Here is a 26,423-nt window from a genome sequence, read left to right on the forward strand (position 1 = left end):
AGGAACCAAAGTCTTCCCGTGAGGAATGATCACCCGAGTAGGAGTAGTAGCCAAAATACATTCTGGATCTAGAATAGACCTAACACTCTCTTCTTCGGTATCCATAGAATCAAAGGAACGAGAGAGGGCATCAGCCTTCTTGTTCTTGGACCCTGGTCTGAAGGTAATGATCATATTGAATCGTGAAAAAAATAACGACCATCTGGCCTGACGGGGATTGAGGCAGGATGCAGTTTGTAGATAAAGCAGATTCTTGTGATCCGTAAAAATAGTAACAGGAAATCTGGCTCCCTCCAAATGATGTCTCCAGGCCTCCAAGGCCAATCTGATAGCAAGTAGTTCTCTGTCTCCAATGCCGTAGTTTTTTTCGGTGGATGAGAATTTACGAGAAAAGAAGCCACAGGGAGAAAACTTTCCAGTAGAATTCTTCTGAGACAAAATAGCTCCTACTCCAGTGGAGGATGCGTCAACTTCGAGAAAAAAGGGGAAGGAAGAATCTGGCTGTTGAAGAATAGGTGCCGATATGAAGGCTTCTTTAAGATACTTGAAGGCCTCTACCGCCTCTGGTGGCCAGGTCTTAGCGTTGGCAGATTTCTTGGTCAGGGAAGTGATGGGAGCAATAACAGACGAAAACCCTTTAATAAAGTGGCGGTAATAATTAGAGAATCCAATAAACCGCTGGATGGCCTTAAGTCCAACCGGTTGGGGCCAATCCGAAATCGCCTTTAATTTCTCAGGGTCCATACGTAATCCGGAGCCAGAAACCACGTGACCAAGAAAAGGAAGATGCGTTTTTTCAAAGACACACTTGTCCACATTACAGTACAGATGATGCGACCGAAGGCGTTGGAGAATCAAGGAGACATGATGGCGATGAGTAATAATATCAGGTGAAAAAATAAGAATATCGTCAAGGTAGATGACAACAAATTGATACAGGAAATCCTGAAAGACTTCGTTAATAAAATTTTGAAAAACCGCAGGAGCGTTACAAAGTCCAAATGGCATGACAAGATACTCAAAATGCCCATCGTGCGTATTGAACGCCGTCTTCCATTCATCTCCTTGTTTAATACGGATAAGGTTGTAGGCCCCTTTCAAATCCAGCTTAGAAAAAATTGAAGCTCCCTTGATCCTATCAAAGAGTTCAGAGATTAATGGTAAGGGGTACCTATTCTTTTTCGTTATGGCGTTGAGGCCACGGTAGTCTATGCAAGGACGCAATCCGCCGTCCTTCTTTTTTACGAAAAAGAACCCTGCTCCTGCTGGTGACGAGGATTTCCGGATAAAACCCCTGTTTAGATTCTCCTTAATATATAGGGACATGGCCTCTGATTCGGGTAGAGATAATGGAAATACCCGTCCTCTAGGTGGTGTCTTATCCGGCAACAATTCAATGGAGCAATCCCAAGGTCTATGAGGGGGTAACTTGGAAGCCTCCTTTTCACAAAAGACATCAGAAAACGAATGATATTGAGGAGGAATACCGGAGGGTGTTGGGAGACAGCCCATAGCGGGTCTATGAATCCTGGGAAGACATCGGGAATGACACTCTGAACCCCATGCAAGAACTTCCGGTTTCTGCCAATCTAAAGTGGGGGAGTGAAGTCTGAGCCAAGGTAGGCCTAAGATCAACGGGTTGATAGCCTTTGGAATGACTAAGAAGGAGATTTCCTCAGTGTGCAAGGCTCCAATGCGTAGAGACATGTTAACAGTTCTGTTCTTAATGGATCCTCCAATGATACGACTGCCATCTATAGCTGTAATGGCAATAGGTGGATCTAAGGGTTGCCTAGGCAATGATAACCGCTCTACAATGTCAGCTCGTAAAAAGTTCCCTGCTGCACCGGAGTCAATAAGCGCTGGAAGAGACAATTGTTTATCAGTATATTGCAGAATAACTTGGATAGAAAAACTAGAATCCATAGGAGAGAGAATGTTCATACCTAACTTAGTCTCTCCGTCATCAGTTAGGTCCGATCGTTTCCCGGGCGCTTCCCACATTGACTCAGGACATGACCGGGTTCCCCGCAATAAGGCATAAACGATTCTTGAACCGCCTCTCTCTTTCCTCCTGGGATAAACGTGCTCTTCCCAACTGCATAGGCTCTTCCTCCGGTGTAATAGGACTTTGGAAGCGAGGAGCCAAACGGAAGGTAGATCGACGGGAACTCTCTCTTTCCTGAGTGCGTTCACGGAAACGTATATCAATCTGGTTACAGAGAGAGATCAAGGCATCCAGGTTAGTGGGTAACTCTCGGGCTGCTAGCTCGTCCTTAATACGATCGGACAAGCCTTGCCAAAAGGTGGCCACTAAAGCTTCATTGTTCCAACGAAGTTCGGCCGCCATAGTGCGAAATTGAAGGGCATACTGGCCCAGAGTAAGGGTACCCTGGCGCAGACGGAGGAGTCCAGAAGCTGCACTGGAGACTCGTCCGGGTTCATCAAAGATGCGTCTGAAGGTTTCCAAGAAAGTGGCACAATTATGGAGAATGGGGTCATCATGTTCCCAGAGAGGAGAAGCCCAGGCAAGCGCTTGACCAGACAATAAAGAAATAATATAGGCGACTTTAGTTTTCTGTGTGGGAAAGTTCCCGGGCAAGAGTTCGAATTGAATAGCACACTGGTTCAAGAAGCCTCGGCATTCCTTAGGATCCCCATTGAACTTGGGTGGGTTAGGTATGCGGAGTTGAGAGGTGGTGGGGGCAAATACAGCTGAACCGCTTGGAGCGGGGGCAGGCTGTGGGGCCGGAGCAGGTGGAGGATTAGGAGCTGCCACCTGAGCTGCTTGGAGCGTATCCAACCTGTTAGACAGAGTCTGCAGAATCTGTAATAACTGTTCTTGATTTTTCCCCTGTTCCTCAACCTGAGCCGCTAAGTTATCCAGTAGTACTCTCGCAGTGGGATTCCCTGTCGCTTCCATCAGTTAGATAAGGGTCAGAGCAAACTGTTACGATCTTGATGCCTTAGTCAGTATTAGCACAGGCTTACCTAGGGCGCGGAGTCTAACGGCCTTCCGGTCTTCACCAAGAACCACCGCAAGGTAGTGTGGGCTTAGCTGCCAAAGAACCGCAGGTCGCGGCCCCCAGATTAGCCTACTGACGTAAGGGAGAAAGTTCTAAGTGATGGCAGGCAGACAAGAAAATAGACAATGCGGTGCAAGTACAGGCACTAACCGTGAATTCCAGGCGTAGTAGGTCTGGAACAGAAACCGGTAGATCCACGGAGGCAAAGGGTGCGTGGCAGGATCCAGAGAATAGTCGGTAACACAGCCGGGTCGGTACACAGAAGGTATCAGGTATACGGTGCCAGAGGGAGATCCAGAGAATAGTCGGTCACACAGCCGGGTCGGTACACAGAAGGTATCAGGTATACGGTGCCAGAGGGAGATCCAGAGAATAGTCGGTCACACAGCCGGGTCGGTACACAGGAGGTATCAGGTATACGGTGCCAGAGGGAGATCCAGAGAATAGTCGGTCACACAGCCAGGTAAGTACACAGGAGTAGGAGGAATAGAGGGGTTAACAGGGAGCAGGATCACAGGAGTCAGGACACAGGAACTGTAGCCAGGAACAGGAAACACATTGCTCTGACACAGGCAGCGTGTCAGAGCAGGGAAGATATAGGAGTTAGAATTCCCCGCCCAGGAGTCACATGATCAGCAGCAGAGAGAAGCAGGAAGTGCGGCAGCGCTAACGGAAGCAGCGCTGAAGACATGGACACCGCTGTCAGCTCCCGCTGACAGCGCAGCGGAACGGGGAAGGTAAGTTCCTAACACTGGGATAACGAAGGATCTTCCCATCTTAGCCATTGAGAGCTCTTGCTGTACTATTGCCTGAAGGATGTTTGCAGCAAGTTTATTTAAAAGTCAATTGTAAAAGCCAGCCCAGAAGGAAGCATCTTTGTAGTATAGGAAAAGACCTAGCTTGCCACTACTCATGAGAGGTCAGCAGGACTCATATGAAGACAGATAAGTGTATAGTTTATTTTGCTTTGTTATGTTCAAGTTATTTAAGTGAAACAATTGAGACATCAAACTGTTTTATTAAAACCTCTGACCAGGACTGTAATATTGCTATTGATAGGTTATAGTACTGTTTGAAGGGAGAGTTTATTCCAGCCAAATCCGCTGAAAAAGCTATCTGCAAGCTGATACAATGTGCAAGGGACATTTATGTGATTTATGTTTGCACATTGTTGATATTGTTGAAACAAGATTCCTAAAATGTTATTTGTTTTGTGACATGTTGAATAAAATAGCATATTGATGGTATTGTGGTATTACTTCCCTACTCTACCATTACTTATCTCCCACTGTGGGTTCACCTTATGCCACAAAGAGAGAGAATAAACCCACAAGGTTATGCAGTTTTAGCCCTGTGTTCCTTGTTTCATTCCAAAACTACTGGGATGACCATTGCGCTCTACTATACCACCGGGCCTATAAAATCCTTCCTTAAACTATTTCTGATATGCCAACCATCCACCCTGTTACAACAGCGATTATATATCTAATAAGGAGGCAGCAGCTATCTATCTGATATATTGTCAGCAGCTATGTACCTAACGCAGGTGGAGTGACTATCTAGCTAACATATTTTTACAACGGCTATCTATCTAACACAGGGCAGTGGCTATCTACACTGGCCCATATGTACCCCCTGATGGTGAAAAACTCACATATACACATGGGGCTTTGGTATGGAAGGATGGCCCCCCTCATCTGTGAGCCCCATAGCAGCTGCACCCCCTACACCTATGGTAATTATGCCTTTGACTATCTAACAAAGGGGCAACACCTATCTATCTGACACAAAGTCAGTAGCTATCTATCTAACACAGAGGCAGCGGCTATCTATCCACAAGATGGACAACAGTTATCCAGTTATCTATCTAAAATAAAGTCAGCAGTTATCTATCTAACATAGGTGCAGCAGCTATCTATCTAAAGCTAGGTACACACTACAGAATTTTCCCCCAACTTTTATACCGATCGATTTTACATGTGATCGCTCGGTCCATGGACTGCATACACACCAGCCTTGTTTTAGACGATAAAGGGAAGAGCGGCTGTCCCGTTAGCGACTTTTTACAGCCGTGTTGTCGTGAGCAATAATTTTAATTTCGTACACACTGAAGCATCAGTTGCGGGGCATGTATCAATATACCAAAGACATTAGCATAAAGGGGCAGAGCTTTCACTATAGTTAACACCCAAAGCCACATAAAAAGAGAAAGCAACACTGTCTCTTCATTCTTTCCTATAAAATGGAAGTTTATTACCATACGTAAAATTTAGAGAAAACATTTAACTGGTAAAGTGCAATGCAATAATGATTCCCTAATAATAAAATCCCTTCGTATGTAATGGAATGCTCCATTTTCTGCTGGCATCATCGCTGATTGGTCCACAGCAGAAACGAACGCCCATGTCTGAATAAAATGACAGGAGCCTGTCTGGCGCAGAGGAGCGTGAGAAGATGGCGAGTGAGGAGAAGGTGTCAGTGGGGGTTGCGGGTGAGGAAAAGGTGTCAGTGGGGGTTGCAGGTGAGGAGAAGGTGTCAGTGGGGGTTGCAGCAATGGAGACGGAGACTGAGGGCTAGATTTACTAAGCTGCGGGTTTGAAAAAGTGGGGATGTTGCCTATAGCAACCAATCAGATTCTAGCTTTCATTTATTTAGTACCTTCTACAAAATGATAGCTAAAATCTGAATTCGGTTGCTATGGGCAACATCCCCACTTTTTCAAACCCGCAGCTTAGTAAATCTAGCCCTGAGTCAGAGATGGTGCTGGAAGGGCCAAAGAATGTTGAAAAAGTTAAGGTGGGGGATGGAGATACTCAAGAAGAGCAAAGAACAATCCAATGAGCTCAAGAGAGGTGGAGATGATGGTAAAAGTACTGGACCAGTACGACTACGACATTAAACATTAAAAAAGGTCAGTAGCACATGTAGTGTACCTGTTTGAAGGACTTTATTTCATTCTAGTTTCACACGAAGCAATGTAAACGCCTAATTTGTAACATAGATTTTTTTTGTCAGAACGAAGAACTAACGGTGAGAAGGCCTGTTAGATACCACTGATACCACTAATGTAACACCTGTTATCAAACAAGAAAACATTGATGTTGAATCCCAAGATATGAAAGAAGTTATACACAAAGGTATTTCAGTGAACATGTATAGACAACTAAATGCTGTGGTCACATACCTGTACCGTTATAATAACCAAAATGAAGCCAGTTTTCCAGAATATATGGAGGTTAAGCCCGCTAGTATTGCGATTGCGCCACAGGGATCAAAACATAAACTGATCTCGAGCAGTGTGCAAGGTGAGGAAATGAGAGTATTTCTGGAGTTGGATATAAATTACAGATATAGAATTTTAATGGTAAACAATTTTTATTTCCTTGTTTCGTAGGTAAAGAAATCAAAGGGAATAGAAACCCAAGTGACATCAAGAAAAAAATTAAAAATCTAGAGAAAAATGTTGTTGAAATGTGTATGCTGTTTGGAACTGTTCTGCCACAAACCAGTAGCACCTTTAAAGTGTAATACTATTTTATTCACTTGTCATATTCTGCAATAAAAAGTTTTGTACTTTTTTTCCTGCAATAAAACTGTTGCATAAACACTGTGTGGTTTATTCTGGGTATTTTACAAATATTAGTTGCTAAAGGTTAATATGACTTTAGAAGTTTAATAGTTTATAAAGGTATATGTTTATAAAGGGTAAATATGAATAGGTTCCCAACATAAATGCAAAGAGTAGTAACACACGTGCTTTACACCAGACAGGTGCAATACACATCTATACAAAATTCAAGTGTGTGATGTGCGGATACTGCACCATGTAGGACTGGTACAGGCATCACAAATTTACATACACACGCCCCCCCCCCCAAGGTCGAGGAAGTATCGGAGGATTGTTGTGGATCAGTTGGAAATTTATACACACTGCACAATGGAAATGAGATTGGAGCGAAAATATTGAACGGTACGATCAACCGAATGAGGCTACAAAAGCCCATTTAGGCGGTCGTATGTCGGCTGGTTAAGCCGATTATTGGACGAAAACCCTTTAGTGTGTACCCAGCTTAACACAGGGCAGCGGCTATCATTTAACCCATAGGCAGCGGCTATCTGTCTAACACAGAAGCAGTGGCTATCTATCTTATGCAGAGACAACTGCTATCTAACATAGAGTCGGTGGCTATCTCATACATGCCAACTTTTAAAATTTCTCACCCGGGAGATCTGGGAGAGAAGTCATGTGACAGGGGGGTAGGAGGGGTGTGGTGACGTTGTCGCGTCACCATAGCCCCGCCCCCACTATAAAATGATGAAATTCACAGCATTGAATAGTGGAGACGGGGCTTAAGCCCCACCCTCATCATTTAATGCTGGGAATTTTGGCAAAAGAGGTAAGTTTGCCTACTCTCTTGGGAATTCCGGGAGAGTAGGCAAGTATGGGCTAAAATACCTATAGGTGCCGGGGATGGACGCCTGTCCTTCATTGCGGGCCGTGTCTCGATGCCTGGCAACGGGATGCAGTTCCGGATTCGTCACAGGGGGCGGGGCCAAAATGACGCATTTGGCCGCGCCACGCCTCCTCCCGGCCTCCAGTCACACCCCTCTCCCGGAAACAAGTTTCCGAGAGTAGGTAAGTATGTGATTGCCTGACACAGTCTAAAGTGATATCTACACCCCTTGTGTGTTGGTTACTCCCGTATCCGACGGCACCCGCCGCCTCCTGTTGACTTGATCCTTACAACTGACCATTTGATCACATCTACCACATGAGGCCACTTTTAGAATATTTTCCAGGGCCACTTTAAATTCACAATCTGCCCCTGTATGGCTTTCTAGTGAATTAACAGGCAACACTCTAATTACTATCAGTTCAGCCTGAAAAACGTCAGTCTCCAGTGTGTAGGGGACAGATCCTCTTTAAATTACCTCATAGTCCACTCTTTGTCACTTTTAAAATATATCAATGTCTGTTTTTTTATCAGTTTTGCAGAGTCCCATTAACAATATTGTCCACCAATACATATTACATATTATATAAATGATGTAATCTTGAACATTTTTGTCCACCACAGCGTCCCTGGTTTTTTAATACTTACCAATGTCAGTGCTAATTCTCTTGTCCCTCGATATCATTTTTAGCAACTGTACTTATTTTGCATGCCTGGACTTCATAGTCAATTTTATGTTTATCGGAGGAATTACCTTAGTACAGCCTGCACGGATTCATAGTAGTTAGCATTGGTGCCTCAGAGTTCTGGGGTCTTGATTCCAAAAACATGGTGATAAGTTAATTAACTTCTGACAAAATAGACCCTACATTGTAAGCTGCAATGGGGCAAGTACTGATGTGAGTAGCTACATATCCTTTATGAGGTTTATGAGAACATGGGAAAAGAGAGAGCTTCTGAGTGGCAGTAACAATGGTTTAGATGGCAATGGAAAGACATAGAAATGTGTATTCACTTTAAATGATATGTAACCTTCAGTAGAGTTAAGCATCACCTTCATACAATCCACAGGTGTTCAACAGTTTTGTCACAATACGTGTTTTGAAGTTATAAACACAGACTGAGTCTTCAGTTTTTCAGCTTTATCTGTGTCGCTCCTTTTATGGTCATTTTTATGCATTGATGGCAGGAAATAATGAACTAGGGGTAAGAAGAGATGGGGAGGGGCAGAAACGAGGCACCAAAATTCCCCCGACTTAGGTCATAGTCACAATAGCAAGTCACAATGAAATACATATTGGTCCTTTGTCTTCTCTACATGACAGGTCAGTAAATATTTTAATATGTACCCTACAGGATAGTTTGGTCTGGAATAGAATTTAGTAAAAATACAAGAATTTAGGTGTAGGAGTTTATTTTATGTATCAGTCCCAGTCCCTATTAGCAGTATTAGGATCTAAACAGCAAGTATTTAGCGTGAATATTTTATTTTTAATTTTTCTGCATTTCTTTCCATTTTAAAATAGCATTTTTCTAAAAACTTGTTTAAGAATATTACTATTAATAAAAAAAACAAACCATTGTATAACACATAAAACAATCACTACCCCTCACATTGTGTTCTGGGTAACTTTCAATATTATAACCTTTATGAAAAATAGAATCAAATAAGGGCAATTATGGAGCATTTTTATTTAAATGACATCTATCCATTAGTTTTCTACTATAAAGACTGATCACTTAAAGATTTCATTGCATCTCATTTAAGTACTTTATGAAAATGAGCACTTGAGAGGTAATAACAATGGCTTACATAGCAATGGGAAGACTTAATAAAGTGCCTTAATTATACATTTATATTTAACCGTCAGCAGCGTTAAACAATTCACAGGTGTTCAACTGCTTTATCACAATAGGTGTTTTGATGTTATCATCACAGGCTACGTTTTACATTTTTAGCTGTGTTGCTCTTATGCTATTTTGTTGCCCCCCCCCATTTTTTTCTCTGCTTTGACGCATTGCTAAACTATCTAAATTGTACCTTATCCAAATATTTTAGCTCTATGCTTTTGCTTAAACCCAATCAAAACATATTATGTATTATTTTAAAAAATATATATAGTTTTATAAATAGTTCACTGCTAGTCTTACCGCGAGTACAGATACTGAAAAATCTATAGTGAAGTATACTTAATACAGTGTGTATTATAAACTTCATTCATAGATTCACAATTCCACCAAACATATAAAAGAAAAACCCAAAACAAAACATAGTGCAACAATATGTAGAAATCTCACACTTCTATATAAATAAATAGTTTGTGATTATGCAAAAATAATTTTCTTTAGAAGTTTTCTATCCAAAAACAACAACATATGACACTAATGTTTATATGGTTAAATACTCATATTTGTATTGGACTTTATAAAAGACTAATAATTGTATTAGGCTTTGCAAAAAGTAATATATAATGCACCAATCATGCCCATATATTTCTAGTATTTAAAGGAATCAATGTTTCCTATTATTATTATTATTATTATTATTATTATTTGATAGAGCAGGATCTGTTTTTATTATTATTTTTATTTTTATTTATTTATTTTATTATTATTATTTGATAGAGCAGGATCTGTTTTTATTATTATTTTTATTTATTTATTTTATTATTATTATTATTATTATTATTATTATTATTATTTGATAGAGCAGGATCTGATAACTCTAGTTACAAATAGCTGGATATTTGCTCTTTTGCAAAATTATCTATATTTTTCTTAGGAGAAGCGCTGGTTAGTTTTTGTATCTATTTATTTACCAGTGATGCTCATACTTAACTTCATCATTAACTGAACCGAATTTGAGAAAAAAACAATGAGGAGTAAGGAGGAGGAATATAATTGAGCAAAAAATGACCTTGATTATGCCGGCTGGTCTATAGTTTTAGAACATGCAGAAAAACAGTGTAAACCAGATTTAAATCTCTGCCTTTATATTCAATTGTACTTTATATGGACTATATATTTATTTATGATAAACAAATTGTTCAATTTAATGTCCTTTCCTCGGTAGGCCATAAGATTACTGTATATGTCAGTGGCTCAACTGTTGGACTTTCTTTGGAACAGTCACTTCCATCTATTACCACAGCAGGGAAAAACCCTACTCTGAGATGCATTATGCGAGGTAGCAATATTTCTTCTCATGTGTTGTCCTGGTACCATCAAAAGCCAAGTAATGATATACAGTTCCTGGTGAGTCACAGAGACAAGAGTCGCCCCACCTATGCAGAAGGAATTGTAGAAAGATTCATCCCAGGCATTGAGGAGTCTTTAAATGCCTTCACACTGACTATTGGAAATGTGGAGAAGAGAGACGAGGGCTTGTATTACTGTGCAGTTTGGTTCTCTAACCGGTATATCTTTGGAGAAGGCACAGAGATCAAAGTGCATGGTAAAGTATCTTTTCACAAAGTTTGTATTGTGTGGAACATGTTTAGAGTTGGCCATAAAATCATTCTGTTTCTTATATTAGATAATAGTAATCCTATGTAGAATTGTAGGTGGTACTGATACCATCTGAGACTTTCCTAAATCCTGGATAGTCCTCTTTAAGATGTGAGTCCACCAAGTAACGTAAACTGGTTCTTGCTGATCCAGGTGGTCTTATTCCGTTAGAATGTTGTGTATCAATCACCGTCACCACCCAAGCCATCTATCTCATGAAACAGCTCCATCAGTGAATGTTAATCTTCTCTTTAATGTTTTTTTTTTAAATCTATATAACTATTTTTATCTCATTAGTGACTAAAATGTAAGTAAAACCCACATTGTCTTCTAGAACTTCAGTATATTCGCAGACCTACCGTGACGCTTTTTGAGCCTTCTCCTTTGGAAATCCAGTTTCGGCATACAGCCACTCTGCTCTGCCACGTGGAACGTTATTTTCCTAAGTCTTTACGAATAAAGTGGTTCCTAAGCAAGGAAACTCCCGTTGACTCACTCAACTTCCCGGCTATTCAAAATGCAGACAACACGTTCTGCCAAACCTCTGCACTCACTATATCGGCAAAACTTTGGAAGAAAGGAGTGAAGATTACCTGTTTCCTGGAGCATGAATCAGGCATGCAAAGTATAAGTACTCAATCCACAGAACAGCATTCCGGACTTACCCAGAAAGGTAAATAAGCACTTAAGTATTGTTAAGTGAATTTCCCTGTTGGCATTAGTTAGCAACACATAAATATTTTTTCACTTTGTTAGTAATTCTGCTTTTACTTTGTTTCTGTAGATACTGTAATATATTTTGTATAATATGACACATTGTAAAGCATTGAATGATGTTAGTAAAGGAAATTAAAGCAATAAGTGGCCACTAGATAAATTGAAAGGGGTTTATTTATGATCGGTCACAAAACTGTGCAGCACATTAGAAACATTGGATCTTCTTTTTGCACTCTAGTGCCTGATTGTGCCCAGTTTAAACAATCAGGGCCTGAGTCATTCAGGAGAGCAAAGCATAAAAAAGGAGTAACTTTGCATCTGGGATAAACCAGGTTGCATTGGAGGGGGGGTGCAGGGAAAGATTTATAGTTGGGGTAGGGCATGTCCCAGATCAACTTTCGATTTCAGTGTAAAAATAAAGCTATCAAGTATTTGTGTTAGATAAAAAAACAGCCAGTATTTAACTTGTGTGCAAAATAATAAATTAAGTTGCACCCCTTGCATTCTAACATGGTTTGTCCTGGAGAACATTTACTCCTTTTTTTGCCTTACTTTCCTTAATGACTCAGGCCCACGATGTGCATAATGGGAGGTTGGTTTGAGATGGGATTGCTACGTCTTTACATGACCTATCTGTGCAAACCTTGAACTTATTTCTAAGGACCGTCTCCCAGGGTTTCTATGACCTAGGCCTTTTACCAAATCAACTTTCTCAAATTATTATTGTTGATTACTTGTTTGACTCACATATTGTATGCATTCATGTTATAGAAAACATATAGCAGAACACGAATGCAATATATACTATTACTATTCACCATCCATGATCCATAGCATTTCCACTAATGGACAATCTGTTCACAAGTGACATAAAATATTCCTATTTCAAGATCCATTTGTTTTTTATACTAAACCATAACATACCTTTGTTTGGAAATATATGGAAATAGTTAAACCTATACGGCTCTAAACAGGCAGCAGTAATTCCATCATCATGCTGAAAGTAGATGGTTTGATGAGAAAATGTTATTTATAGGCATGCTTTTGATATAGTATGTGTGGTTTACTGCATGTGTTCCAGCCTTTCCTCCCACCCAAACATATGTGACACCCAGGATTCATACAATGCAGAGGAGGCTGTTCTCTTTTGAATGCCTTATGCCTGGATTTTGTATTCAGTTATATCTCTGTTAGCACTTATACCAGGGACTCAGCAACGCTGCTCTAGCCTCAGGGCCCATGCTCTGCTCTTTACAAGTGGAGCGAGAGTTTCAGGGGTAGGGGAGCAAGGGCTTGAAAGGGGAGCTTAATTTTTGCACCCCCTGGTGGTACAAAGAGTACGGCAATGCTAGGCATCCTACTGTATGTCTCTCCATCTGTTGCGGGACTGCATGTTCCTGTATGCTCTGCAAGCAGTTCTGCAACAGTTGGACACCCACAGATTACCAAAGCCCGCTGTAAGAAAACTAACAGGTCTACACATTGTTGTGGTTCTTTTGGACAATCGGGAGCAGTGATAAGCTTTTAATGATCGCCTATCAGCTTATCACCAGTTAATATTGCCAGCAAATTATAGAGTAAGATTATGTTTTGCAAACATTCCTTAGCATTTCCGATTTGCATGTGCCATTTAGTATCATGTGTTTATGTGTTTTAGAATGTGAACCAAAGAATTTGACGGCTGAAGAGTTGGAATTGTCTAAAAATGAGACAGGGGAAATGACATCCAAAATATCTCCAGGTATCTTCATTTTCAGAGATTAAGCTGCGTCTCATAAAGCTAAAGCACTAAAAATAAAGTTATGTCACCAGGTGCTATGTCAGCGTTAGTGACAGTATTGGGTTATTATGATCATGCAGGAATATTGTGAATCAGCCTTGTTTCTGGTTAGAGTGCCATGGCATTCAGCACCAATTAAAGGTTCTCCACCGAAAGATAAAAATAAACTATGTAAAATCTATGGGCGATACATAGTAAAACAAAATGTACTCTTCACCCCTGCTCACGTCTACGTTCTTTTGAAAAGTCGGTGCCTATAGGGCACCTGTCAGCTGTGTAAAAGAGGAGCATTGTGTTTGAAATCCTACTCTCTCTAAGCTTCAGTTTATCTGTGTTATACAAGCCATGCTACATACAGAGCTTGACTAAGACCCCACAGGCCAAAGGCAACATACTGATTTGGACTCATTTCCATGGGGTAAATTTATCAAGCTGCGGGTTTGCAAAAGTGGAGATGTTGCCTATAGCAACCAGATTCTAGATATCATTTATTTAGTACATTCTACAAAATGACAGCTAGAATCTGATTGGTTACTATAGGCAACATCTTCCATTTTGATAAATTTACCCCCATGTGTTTAAAACAGGGCCCATGTTGAAGGTAGCTGAGCCACTGAATACTTATTTCTAGTTTGACAAAGGGGGACATCTGCATTGTTGAGGGATGTACACGTCAAATATTTTTGAGAGGATAAATCCCTAAAATAACGTAAAATGATTACATTTATTGAAAAGAGCAAACTTTCCAATGATCTATTCTATTCTTAATCTGTCCCTGGGCAGTGCAGATGTCTGCAGAGGGAAGGATATAATTTATTTCTCTTCCCACTTTTACTCTGTATCCATCCCTTTTGCTCTCCCTCAGGAGGTGAAATGATAGACTTGGAATTTCCCAATGATTTGCAAACTAACAGATGTCTGAAAATGGAGTTGATTGCAAAATGTTCTAGTGCTTCTTTTAAAGCGGTCAAACACAATACACAGGACTTGGGTTTTGAAACAAATTTGCTCCAAAAATGTTAATTCCTCCACATACCCTTAGAATTCTGTGGAACAAATGTATATAAATGTGCCAAAATACTCAATTAAGTTTAGTAATTTTATATTATATGGAACAATTTCATAACTTTTTCGGTTTCATTTTCTTATCTTATGCCATAACCTTCCTGCTTTGGAAATAAAAACTTGGACGACTATTTATCACAAAAACTAAAAAGTTGACTGTTCTCCAGGATGTCTCTATTTTTTATTTTGTTGGCTTCCTATTTATTTAAACCAGCGAGTACGTCAAATTTCTATGGAATTTATGACCTGGTTTTTTTCTCATTAATGCCTGTTAAAAGTATAAACCCCCCTGTATATTGTGCAAAGCTACTTATCCAGAAATGTTACGTTGTTTTTTACGCATTCATGTACATTTGGTGGGAATGTCCCTTAATAGCTCAATTGTGGTTTACGGTCATTACCTAATTCACCAAATAATGAGAATCCCATTACCTGTAGATCCTGTAATACTACATCTTTATAAGCCGTTCACACAAACACGTGGATAACCTTATCACTCACTTAAGTTATGCAGGCAAGTTATTAATCACGAAAGAATTGAAGAAACAGACCCCTCCAGGGGCAAACGCAGGATTTGTAGAAGGGGGTTTCCACACCACGCCGCCAGTGTGTGTGACCAGCATGCATGGGGGCTATAATTTTAGACAGTGCTTGGCTGCTCTCTAACTCTTCCTATCCCCATAATATACATGGGCAATGCTGCGTGTACTACTGTTAGGTGCACGCAGCTCTCCCTTTTCAAGTAGAGCCATGTGAATCGGGAGCAGGGTCCAGCCTCCTCAATTATAGAGTGTCCCAGGCGTGGAGGGGGGTTTACAGGCACTAGGAAACCCCCCCCCCTCGGTTTGCCTATGCCCTCTGACTAGGAACACCGTGTTAAATTGTATTTTTGTTTCCTCAATGGAATATCTATACAGTTTGCTTAACAATAAAGTATCTGCCTTTCACAAAACATGGAGACTTTTGGTGCCAATATAATAATTATTCTTATATTATTTATTTTATACCCAAAATCCTGACTGTCTTCTAGGTAACTGTTAATTGAGATTTGCATTTATCTAATCATCAGTCTCTTTATAAGTATTTCTTTCTGTAATTTGATGTCAAATTGACCTACTGATTGACTGTTTTTTGTACTTAAGTATCTGTCAGTGTTTATAGTTTAGAGATTTAAAAATATATATTTATTTTGCCAAGTCAGATCTCGTGGAACTCAATTTTTCCCGGTAAAGAGGTCTCTATACTTTCCTTAACTTCAGTTAGACCATTATTTAAAGTTTAATACATGTATCCTACAAAAAAATGGTGCTGTCCATTGATGCTACACCAATATATTTGCCTTATTTCTGTTTTCAACTACTCTACTAGGTAAATAGGCAAATGACCATAATTGCATGTAATTTTCAGTGCAATGTATGTTGTGGTCACTGTGCTGTAAGTTACACACATATTAGGGTTTCCTGTGGTACAACAAAGCATGAGCTACAAAAGCGTGTCTGGAAACCACCTCGTATCTGCTGCAACAATGTTGTGGTCCTACTTAATTTTGATCACATTTTCATGATGGTAAACTGTGTGAAATCTGCATAAAACACAAATTTGTGAAGGAGCTCTTATAGATAAAGCTTCTAACTTATATCAATCAAAAATACTTTCAACTCCTGTCTATTAAATACATTAGGGGACCAATGCATACTAAAGTGGACTATGACATTTTTTTAAACGTAATTTTTAAAGAGTTGTCCGATATAACCGCCACCCATTAATGATCCCATATAATGGAAAAATAAATTCCTAATTCTACTTTAATCCCATGAATTCGGCTCTGCTTGGCCAGGCTGCAGACACGGATATCTGGTCAGTAACTGATTTTACAAGTTTGTAGACCGACAGTAGAGTACATGTCCATACAACGCTGCTACCTGTCTAATACATTGTGATGTTCTATATTAAATATAGCATCTTACACGGTACAAGGTAGAAAAGATGGCTACAAACCCCTAGCTGTTACCATGTAGGCTGGGAGCAGTTGGATTAATGGTGTGTAATTTACAACACTGGAACATCATCTAGGTGAAATTAAAAAATCATTTGTCATTGGAGAGACGGTTTTAAGTGTCTCCCTACAATGTGTGAATGATTGAAATATATATATATATATATATATACATATATATATATGAGAGAGAGGGGCAAAAAGGGCAGTTTTTCTGGCAATCTGCAGGCTCACAAATGGGCGTGATTGATTATGGGGTTTAGCTGAAAGTGGTTCAGCAATCCTGAGTCAGTATCATGTATTTGTGGTGCTTTTCACTATATATATATATATATATACATACATACATACATACATATATGCACATATATATAACCATGTAACTATATCTATAGCTCAGGCTCGTTTCCCCGAGAGCCGAACACACCTGAACGTAGTAGAACCGAGTACCGAGCCGAGCCAGCTTGGTACTTTCACGCGCCCTTGGAATTGAAAACAAGGCAAAACTTCATTGTTACATCATCGGATCTCGGATCTCGCAAGTTTTGGATTCTAGGTCTCCAGTGACATTCTACTGTGCCATAGCTCATACAGAAACAGGAGGGTTGGCATTGTTCTTGCCACTCTCCAGTCTCAGTCATGATGATACTAGTCCCTCTACCTCATGTGCTAAAGTCTATGTTCAAGTGCATAGTGGTTTTAAGTCAGGAAAACAAAAATTTAAATAAAAAGCTTTTACCTTTGTAAAGAAAAAAAACTCACTAATAAAGGTGAAAGTTTACTGTAGAAAAACATAAAATTGCCAACATGCAATTCTACCCAAAATATTACCAAGCATACCAGCATCAGCTAGCTCCCTTCTCTCAACTAGATCTCAGCACCTGGAATCTACACTGTCATCATATTCCCCCTCATCAGTGTGTACGTCATCCTCAAACAATACTAATTCATCCCCGCTGGAATCCACAATCACAGAAGTCTGTGTACTTTGATGTAATTGCCGATAATGGCCTTCCTCATGGAATTTGTAGTTAATTTTATGGAAGAGCTGTCACGATTTTTGGGCAATTCTTTTAGACCGGACCAAATGTCAAAATGTTGTGCTGACTCATCTGCATCACCACTGGGTGTCTTGGGAAAGTTTTTCCTAGCAGCAATTTCCAGATAAACTGAAGGAGGAGACGCCATTGTGTCATGTACCACTTGAACTGTCAGCTTACTGACCAGGAGCTCATTGCATCTCTTGAGATCTGGGTCAGTTAGAAAGAAAAAAAAGACATAGCTCTTAAACCTAGGATTAAGCACAGTTGCCAAAATGTAATGATCCGATTTCAAGATGTTGATTACTCTTGGATCCTGGCTAACCGAATAAAGTACTGAATCTACAAGACCAACATAATTAGCGGAATTGATTTGTTTCATTTCGTCTTTCAATTTCTCTTGCTACTTTTCAAAAAGTCTAATTTGGGGAATCACTTGACTTAAGCTAACAGTGTCTGCACTCTCTTCATAGGTGACTACTTCAAGTGGTTTCAGCACCTTGCACAACACGGAAAGTGTTCTCCACTGAGCTGGACTAAAGTGCATTCCCTATAAATTCTATTCTTCTTGCAGCTGCTGCATTCTCCTGCAGTGTGAGTGGGCTCACTCACAATTTTTCCTAAGAACACAGCCAAGAATAAATAATGGTACCAAAACATCCTCCAAGAGCAACTTCTCCCAGTTTGGTAACAAAAATGCCTTTTCTAGAATGATGGAGCTCCTTGCCATAAGTCAAAAGTGATAACTAAGTAGCTCAGGGATCAAGACATCGAAATTTTGGGTCCATGGTCAGGAAACTCTCCAGACCATAAATCGCATTGAGAACTTGTGGTCAATCCTCATGGGGCGGGTGAACAAACAAAAACCCACAAATTCTGACACACTCCAAGCATTGATAAGGCAAAAATGGGTGGCCATCAGTCAGTATGTGGCCCAGAAGTTGATTGGCAGCATGCCAGGGCGAATTGCAGAGGTCTTCAAAAAGAAGAGTCAACACTGCAAATATTGACTCTTTGCATACATTTAATGTAATTGTCAATAAAAGCATTTGACACTTATGAAATGCTTGTAATTTTACTTCAGTATACCATAGCAACATCTGTCAAAGAGGTCTAAAAACACTGAAGCAGCAAACTTTGTGAAGACCAATACTTGTGTCATTCTCAAAACTTTTGGCCATGACTGTATATATTCACACACACATGTATATATATATATATACACACACACATACACACACACAGAGTTCCCTAGCACTCAACTGCTGCCAGCAAATATTATTGAAATAGTTGTATAGAGAATGTGAATTATGACCACCTGTAATTAACTGGAAGTAGGAACCTTTCTTGTCTGTTCATATTTCCTACTCCTGACAGTTGAGCCTATTGACCTTTTGTAACATTGTATTGTATGTGTGTTTTCGCTAGATAACTGGAAGATCCTCTCAGTGGCGTTTGTGGTATACAGTGCTCTCCTTGTCATCAGTGTCTTCTATGGAATACTGCTGTTGTTGTGCCTTATTCAAAGAAAGTCATGTAATTCCAAGGACGTGGACGTCTCAAAGCAGAGCCGTGTCTCAGATAATGACCTTCCAAATGCAGAACAAGATGTAAGGAACTAAAAAAATATATATTGTTTCTCTATTTTGTAATAACATTTATTTCTATATGGCGTGCTTCTTTTTCTATGTAAAATTACAGATGTATTTTGCAGTAATGTTTAAATATCTATGTCTATGTATCCATTTATATCCATTTGTGACTGTTGTATTAGTAAAAGTCAATGCAAGAGTAGATTATATAATAAACATATATAGTTATCAAGCCTATCAGCGTGACAGCCTAATTGAGCAACAGCACCCGGCTGCTAAGTAGTCCAGCACCCATGCCTTAGCTATTTTCCATTTCATATATGCTAATAGTAATATATTATCTACGTGGTGTGAATTTCTGTATAAATAGTTATGACAAATATCCTTATGTTTTCGAAATTGTGACATCACTAGTCATGAAAGATCTTCACTATCGTGGCCCTCTCAGGACATTCCTCCACCATGCCATTGTGTAACACATATAATATACTTTATCTTTGGCCAAACACTGTCTTTGAAAATACTTATAGCTTCCTCCTTCATTGCTGTCTTTATCCTTCAAATTTACCTCAGTCAGACATTATATTAATGACAAATACTCAGCACGGCACCTGGCCAAGCACCAGTCTGTACTTCACACAACTTCCTGTCACAGAATCACCTCAGAAGGCACAGGCTGTGTATCAGGATAATACATACTTACCAACTTTTGGCAAGTGTTCTCCGGGAGATGGACGTGACTGGAGGCCGGGAGGGGGCGGGCATGGCAAACGCGTCATTTTGGCCCTGCCCCCGCGACGAAAATGTCGGGGCCAAGATGACGCGATTCACTGCAAACCGCGTAATTTTGGGAAGGTAATTCCCGGATGCGGGAGACTTGCCAACTCTCCCGGGAGTCCCTGAGACCGACCCAAATTTCAGGAGTCTCCCGGACATTCCGGGAGAGTTGGCAAGTATGGAATAATAGCTTTTCTTTCTCTCATTAAAAAAATACATATTTAAATAAAACAACTAAGTATACCAAAAGATAAAGGTAGTTAGAATATTAAAATGTTTTTTCATATTTATCAATAAAAGAACTACTGCTCCCTAGTAGTGAGATATAAGAAGATTAGAAGGCAGCTTGTGACTTCGCCTTCATCCTTATTCTGTGGCCTGTATACAAGCACACAACCTGCAGTCTAGTGCTTTATATGGTTCATGGAACCTCTCTGTGATTTCAAATATTCTTTTATTTCACAGATTATATTTTTAATATCATACCTTCCAACTGTCCTGATTTTGGTGGGACATCCTGATTTCTGAGTCACAAAGTGGGTCATGTGTGGTTGGTGTGGTTGGTATAGGGACGTGGCTTATTGTCTTATTGTCTCCAGATTTTGTGATTCAATATGTTGGAAGGTATATAATATTAATTTGTATAGCTCCAGCAAACTCCGCAAAGCTTACCACAGAGAACAAAGAGTAATAAAACAAATAAAGAGGTAAGATTCTATCAATTTACACCAAATAAAAAAATCTGAATCAGTGTGCCATAAATTTGTAACCAATACACAGTTTACTTTAACTTACACAAACAAGATGTACAATTATCAACACTAGAGGGAACAATACATGTGGATTTATTGGACTTGTAATAATTATCAACCCTTTTCAATCAATTTGTATATTGCCAACTGGTTGTTTCTGTACAGAGTAAAATATGCCATGTCCTAAAACATACAAGCTGATCAAGTATGAAGCACTGCAAGGCATATATATATATATATATATATATATATATAAAACTAAACATTCCTGAGAGGCCCTCTCTCAAGTCTGAGACCTTGTGTCCCAGACCCCAACATCAAACAAAGGTTCTTTGCTCACCCTTAGCAGGTTCTCTCAGGAGGCAGCCGGCCTCCTCCCCAGGCCTGAGACAGAGTGATCAGGGCTGCAACCTTTAACCTTTTACAGACCCCACACAGGTACAACTCTTAATTAGTCTGCTGTGAAACCTACTCTGGGAAGCTTTTCCCCACAGAGCTAAACAATCTCCCTGTTGTTAATGTATACAAGACAGGAAACCTGAGACAAATATCTTTGTGATTTAGCATTAGTCCAGTGACTTTGTCACAATATATATATTCAAACAGAGCGACATGGACATTTCTACATCTAAAGCAGCAATGGCAATCTAACCCTTAGATTAAATGGCAGAGTTGCCAGCTCCTGCCATTGCCGTTTTAAATTTAGGAATGTCCATGTCAAGTGCAGGCTTGCTGTATCTTCGCAATTTATAGCAGTCTGCATGGACACTTGTTGGAAATGTACTTTGGGTGTTTTCACGTAAGTCTGCAATTAGTCATTGTCACTCTTCTTGTAATCCAAATTTCTCTGTCTATATAGTCATTGTTGCTCACACTCTTGTTGGGATAACGTACCCAACCCCATCAGGCTGCTATGAGGGGATCAGAACCTGTGTGTGTGGAGGAGAGTGTTAGGCCAGGGACCCAGGACAGAGGGGAGGAGGTCCTGGTACCAGTGTCGGACTCAGGCATGAAGGGTCCACAGGGGAATACAATGGTAGAGGCCCACCAGAGTGGGGTGTGGCCAGCCACTAGAGAGGCGTAACCAAACCATTAGAGGGGGTGTGGCAAGTTCACGATGGACAGCTTAAGAGTACACAGTCTTGGTCTCCTTACGTTGGGCAGAACAGTCACCAAAAATCTGGATTGTTACACTAAAATCAGAACATTTAACAGATTGTCCTGCTTTCTCCTACCTGTTATTGTCACTTTAACTGCCTGTGACTGCTGGTGTCTTTAGCTGCGACTTGTCTAGATCCTGCAATGTTTGGGGCCCTGTTTGGAAAAAATGTACATTTAGAAAACTCCAACCAGCCCCGGCTTTAAATCAATAGCACCCACGATTAATAATTAGGCCTTTTTCCAGCCCCAACATTAAAATAATAGTATTCCCATTTAATAAATAGGTCTATATCCCTCCAACCAACCCCAACATTAAAGTAATAGTATTCCCATTTAATAAATAAACCTATTTCCCTCCCTCCAAACAGCCCCAACAATAAATTACTAGTATTTATGTTTAATAAATATACCTATTTCCTGCAACCGTCACTACCATTAAATAATTCATATTCACATTTAATAAATAGACCTCATTCTCCACAAACTCACCCCCACATTCAATTAATAACCTCTAAACCACCCCATCTTAAATTACTAGTCTCCACTATTAAATTAAATTGCCCCACCATCACCCCACAAACAAAATAGCACACATTAATTAGCCACCACCTACCTCACACACACACATTACATTGCGACAAGCCCCCTGTGCCATCACACACATATTGCCACTAGCACCCTTTGCCATCACACACACATTACATTGCCACCAGCCCCCTTTGCCATCACACACACATTACATTGACACAAGCCCCCTTTGCCATCACGTACACACATACAACATTGCCACAAGCCCCCTTTGATATCACACACACATTTCCACAAGCCCCCTCCAACAGGAGCCAGGAAAATAATGTAGTTCGTTCTTCTTCTTTCAGCACAGCACCAGGCAGTCCATTATAGGATGAGCCTGGGAAGGCATACAGCTAAACCCCTGGTGCACGTTTGTGGCTTTCAGACAGTGGGCCCACCAGGGATTTCTCTGGTGTCCCGGTGGGCCAGTCCAACACTGCTTGGGAGCACCCTTATAATCTGGGGAGCTGGTGCTGTCACTTGGGGCCATAGTACAACACCACAGACAGAATATTAGTGACATGGGGCAGATTTCAGGAATAAGTTACCTCAAAATGTGACAGGATGATGGAAGGGAGAGGCAGCAGCATATGGACAGGAGAGAGGTATCCTCCCCGCAGAGGACAAGAGAGGTATCACCCCCACAGAGGATGGGAGAGAGATATCACCCCCGCTGAGGACGGAAGAGGGATATCACCCCCGCAGAGGATGGGAGAGAGATATTACACACGAAGAGCGTGGGAGAGAGATATTTCCCCCACAGAGAACGGGAGAGAGATATCACCCTCGTAGAGGAAGGAGGAGTGAACACTGCTGTGAGAGAGAGTTAATGGTGAGCTAGAGAGCCGCCATTTTGGATGTGACTGCCCCATTGATATTCTGTCCATGTAGTCCTTAAGAACTATGCAGGAGGAGACAGGAGATGTATATAGGAACTGTACATATTTATTTTATCACTGCAGCAGTTTAAAAATATGCTGGAGTGAAAAAGGTGTGTAACCAAAGTGTTAAAGGAGTTTATTTTGCAATATAGAGATGGTCTGGCGCCCAAATTATTGATACATCTGACTGCACAGAGACTCTGTACAAATAACCTGCATGTGCGGGGAGTCTCCGGTCATATACATCCATTGTGCTCCACCAGAGTGGATGGACCGGCATCACCGAACACTTCTAACCTCGATGCTCCAATGATAGTTTCCACACTGTATAAAAATGTTTTAGAAATTATACTTTGTGTGGGGACACATAATAGAGGAAGTGATGTACACATTACATATCTGCCAACAGTCACAATTTTCACATGACACTTGTGATTTGCAGCAACCAAAAGCTATGAGGCCTATATGAAAAGGGTTTGACCTCACCCAAAATGGATGGAAAATAGTTTGATCCTAGTCTGTATGTTAGGGAATTTAGACTGTAAGCTTCAATAGGGCAGGGACTGATGTGAGTGAGTTCTCTGTACAGCACTGCGGAATTAGTGGCGCTATATAAATAAATGATAATAATAATAATCAGAGGTGTGGCATATTTTGTTAGGAATAACCAATCAGAAGTGTTGCCAAGTTTGAACTTGCCCCACCCCCTGACACAACATTCAATTGCTTCAGCAAGCTTAATAAAAAGGCGCTTTGAACTTGAAGATCTTATTACTTCGTCAATGCCATGACAAAGCTAAGGGGAGATGAGGGCAGGTCTGATATTATGCTATGCTGCAGCAAACTTTACACATCTGGGGGTAAATGTATCAAGCTGCGGCAGGGTTGAAAAGTGGAGATGTTGCCTATAGCAACCAATCAGATTCTAGCTATCATTTTGTAGAATGTACTAAATAAATGATAGAATCTGATTGGTTGCTATAGGCAACATCTCCACTTTTAAAGCCCGCTGGAAACTCGCAGCTTGATACATTTTCCCCCGATCCTCCTTTGTGAAGGCCGGTTTTTGTCAGAATTTTCCACAGTGCAGATGTTGGAAGTCTGAGAAGATGGACCCTTTCCATTCACCACTGAGGTGGGGTGAATATTCTTGAAAATAATGTAAATAGTGTAAAATTTCTTTTAACCTTTCCTATTTCTAGAGTTTGGGGTGGGTTCCTTTGTTATCTCCATCTTCTACCTCCTTCTCTTTTCAGCGCTGTGTTTTCTTTATGTCATATAATAAATGTTTCGCTTCTATTACAATGGAATAGATTGAAATTGAGTGTCCTTTAAAATAGTAGAGGTAGACATCCATGCCTATGAGTCACTGCCAGCATAGCGATCGCTGACTTTCTACAATCTAATGAACTTTCTCTTCTGTCTGATTATACTCCAGCCAAGTGCTTCCAATCACAGGGTGAGACAGGGGCTCAGCCAGGCCTAACCTAATTACCTTTGATTATATCTAATGGGATGAGGAGTCTAATAACACTTAAGCTTCCTTCCTGTTGTAATGAGCAAGTCCATATCTATTGCCTGTGAGCTTTCATATATAGCAATATGCAATCTACTTAACTGATTTTTTTTTTCCTTGAGAATGTATGCAAAAATTCATCATACAAAAATAGAACACGACACAGTATATATATTCTCAGTCTCGTCAAGAACACTAAATGAAATGAGGTGATTGTCAAGCATTCATGTAAACTTTGCATGTAAGTTATTAATCCCATTATTTCACATCTTAAAAAGAACGTTTCATGCAAGAAAAACCACTTAAAGTGCAGATGTTGTATAAGACACAGTGGAAGCAGCCATATTGCAATGTAGCCACATTTCAACGAATTTGCGAATCTGTGAAATTTTAATTTTCCTTGTGAATGACAATACATTTAGGGCCTGATTCATCAAGGGGCGCATACTGAGCGCAATGTGTGGGCACACGTACGATTGAATACGCTTTGCATTTGTATTGCCAGAAGTGGGAAATCACAATGTTATAAATAGTACCATTGGCACTTAAGAGCTCACTTTGCTGCGGAGCTCTTAGGAGCTAGTTTAGCATGGTCTCCCAGGGTTTTTATTTTGCGATCAATCCAACGATGTATTACAGATTTAGACCCTGGATGTAGGTGACCAATAAAGTGGGTAGTGAGGGTTGCGTAGGGGTGTTTTCATTTCAATTAAAGTTACATTTACACTTGGCACCCATCGGGCCCTGGGTGCTCTTGCGGCCATGGGTATGCTGATGCTTGTAATACTACAAGTGCAAGCATGCCAAAATACTTAATTGCAGCCTGACTATGCTGGGACCTGTAGTGCACCAGTGACAAAATTGATTTATACATTTAGTTAATTAATATTACCCCACACCCACCGGATAGGCTTGTGGGAAGAGCCCTAGTGCTTTCAGCACGGGACTGGGTACCCCTAGGGGTGGGGGATGCATTTTTGCTTTGCAGACCTGATCTCCCTAGGAAATCCAGCCCCTTGCTGAGCAACCTGGGGATGGTTTGGAATTATGGCAGGGGGAACCCATGCTGTGGGTTTCCCTGCTATAGTGACTCCAGCCAAAGCTTTTGCTAGTACAGTCTTGGCTGCAGGTGACTGCGGGGGAGGATGGTGAGGCATTCTGTTGGAATAAATATGACACATTAGTTTTTTTTAAAGATTTTATCTCGGTCTCACACATACATAGACATCCAGATAATGTTAGGTTGCAATGTGATAAAAAGATAAAATACCACATATGGTCCCCAGTAAGCATACCTCTACACCACTTCCATATTGACTTGATCCGGAAGGTTTATATTACATACTGACTCGGTAACATCACTATTACATAGCAGACCTTGTACTTGGTCCAATGAAGGTTATTACAAGTCATATTGCTTTGTAATGGGCCTGATTTAACTAGAATATTTAAAAAAAATAAACACTTGTGATTAATGGACAACTTACACATAGCAATCTCTGCCCTCAAATCTGCGAGAAGCATGGGCTATCTTCTCCTCAAGTCACTCCACCTCTGCTGGAGCTGCACGATAGTACACCAGTGGT

At 40.4% G+C, this 26,423-nt stretch overlaps 1 protein-coding gene across 2 annotated transcripts; it reads left to right on the top strand.

Annotated features, from left to right (window-relative positions):
- The first annotated feature begins 8,667 nt into the window (after window positions 1-8,667).
- On the top strand, window positions 8,668-19,932 carry LOC142102354 (immunoglobulin lambda-1 light chain-like). 2 transcript variants are annotated; one of them, XM_075187172.1, is made up of 5 exons: window positions 8,668-8,805; window positions 10,554-10,934; window positions 11,322-11,660; window positions 13,362-13,445; window positions 18,059-19,932. In XM_075187172.1, exons 1-5 carry the CDS (start codon window positions 8,766-8,768, stop codon window positions 18,139-18,141), a joined length of 927 nt encoding a protein of 308 aa, XP_075043273.1. In that variant the 5' UTR covers window positions 8,668-8,765; the 3' UTR covers window positions 18,142-19,932. The 2 variants fall into 2 exon arrangements, with proteins under 2 accessions (XP_075043273.1, XP_075043272.1); XM_075187171.1 differs by having other exon boundaries at window positions 8,675-8,805; window positions 19,014-19,932.
- The last annotated feature ends 6,491 nt before the right edge of the window (window positions 19,933-26,423 follow it).

The sequence above is a fragment of the Mixophyes fleayi genome, chromosome 9 (assembly GCF_038048845.1).
Source record: "Mixophyes fleayi isolate aMixFle1 chromosome 9, aMixFle1.hap1, whole genome shotgun sequence".
In the NCBI taxonomy this organism is placed as follows: domain Eukaryota; kingdom Metazoa; phylum Chordata; class Amphibia; order Anura; family Limnodynastidae; genus Mixophyes; species Mixophyes fleayi.

What these genes read in the sequence shown, in the direction of transcription:
- LOC142102354 (XM_075187171.1), top strand. Translation starts at nt 8,766, where the DNA reads ATGAAATACATATTGGTCCTTTGTCTTCTCTACATGACAG. An exon ending in TTGTCTTCTCTACATGACAG is followed by an intron (nt 8,806 to 10,553) that starts GTCAGTAAATAT and finishes TTTCCTCGGTAG; the next exon opens with GCCATAAGATTACTGTATAT. An exon ending in CACAGAGATCAAAGTGCATG is followed by an intron (nt 10,935 to 11,321) that starts GTAAAGTATCTT and finishes ATTGTCTTCTAG; the next exon opens with AACTTCAGTATATTCGCAGA.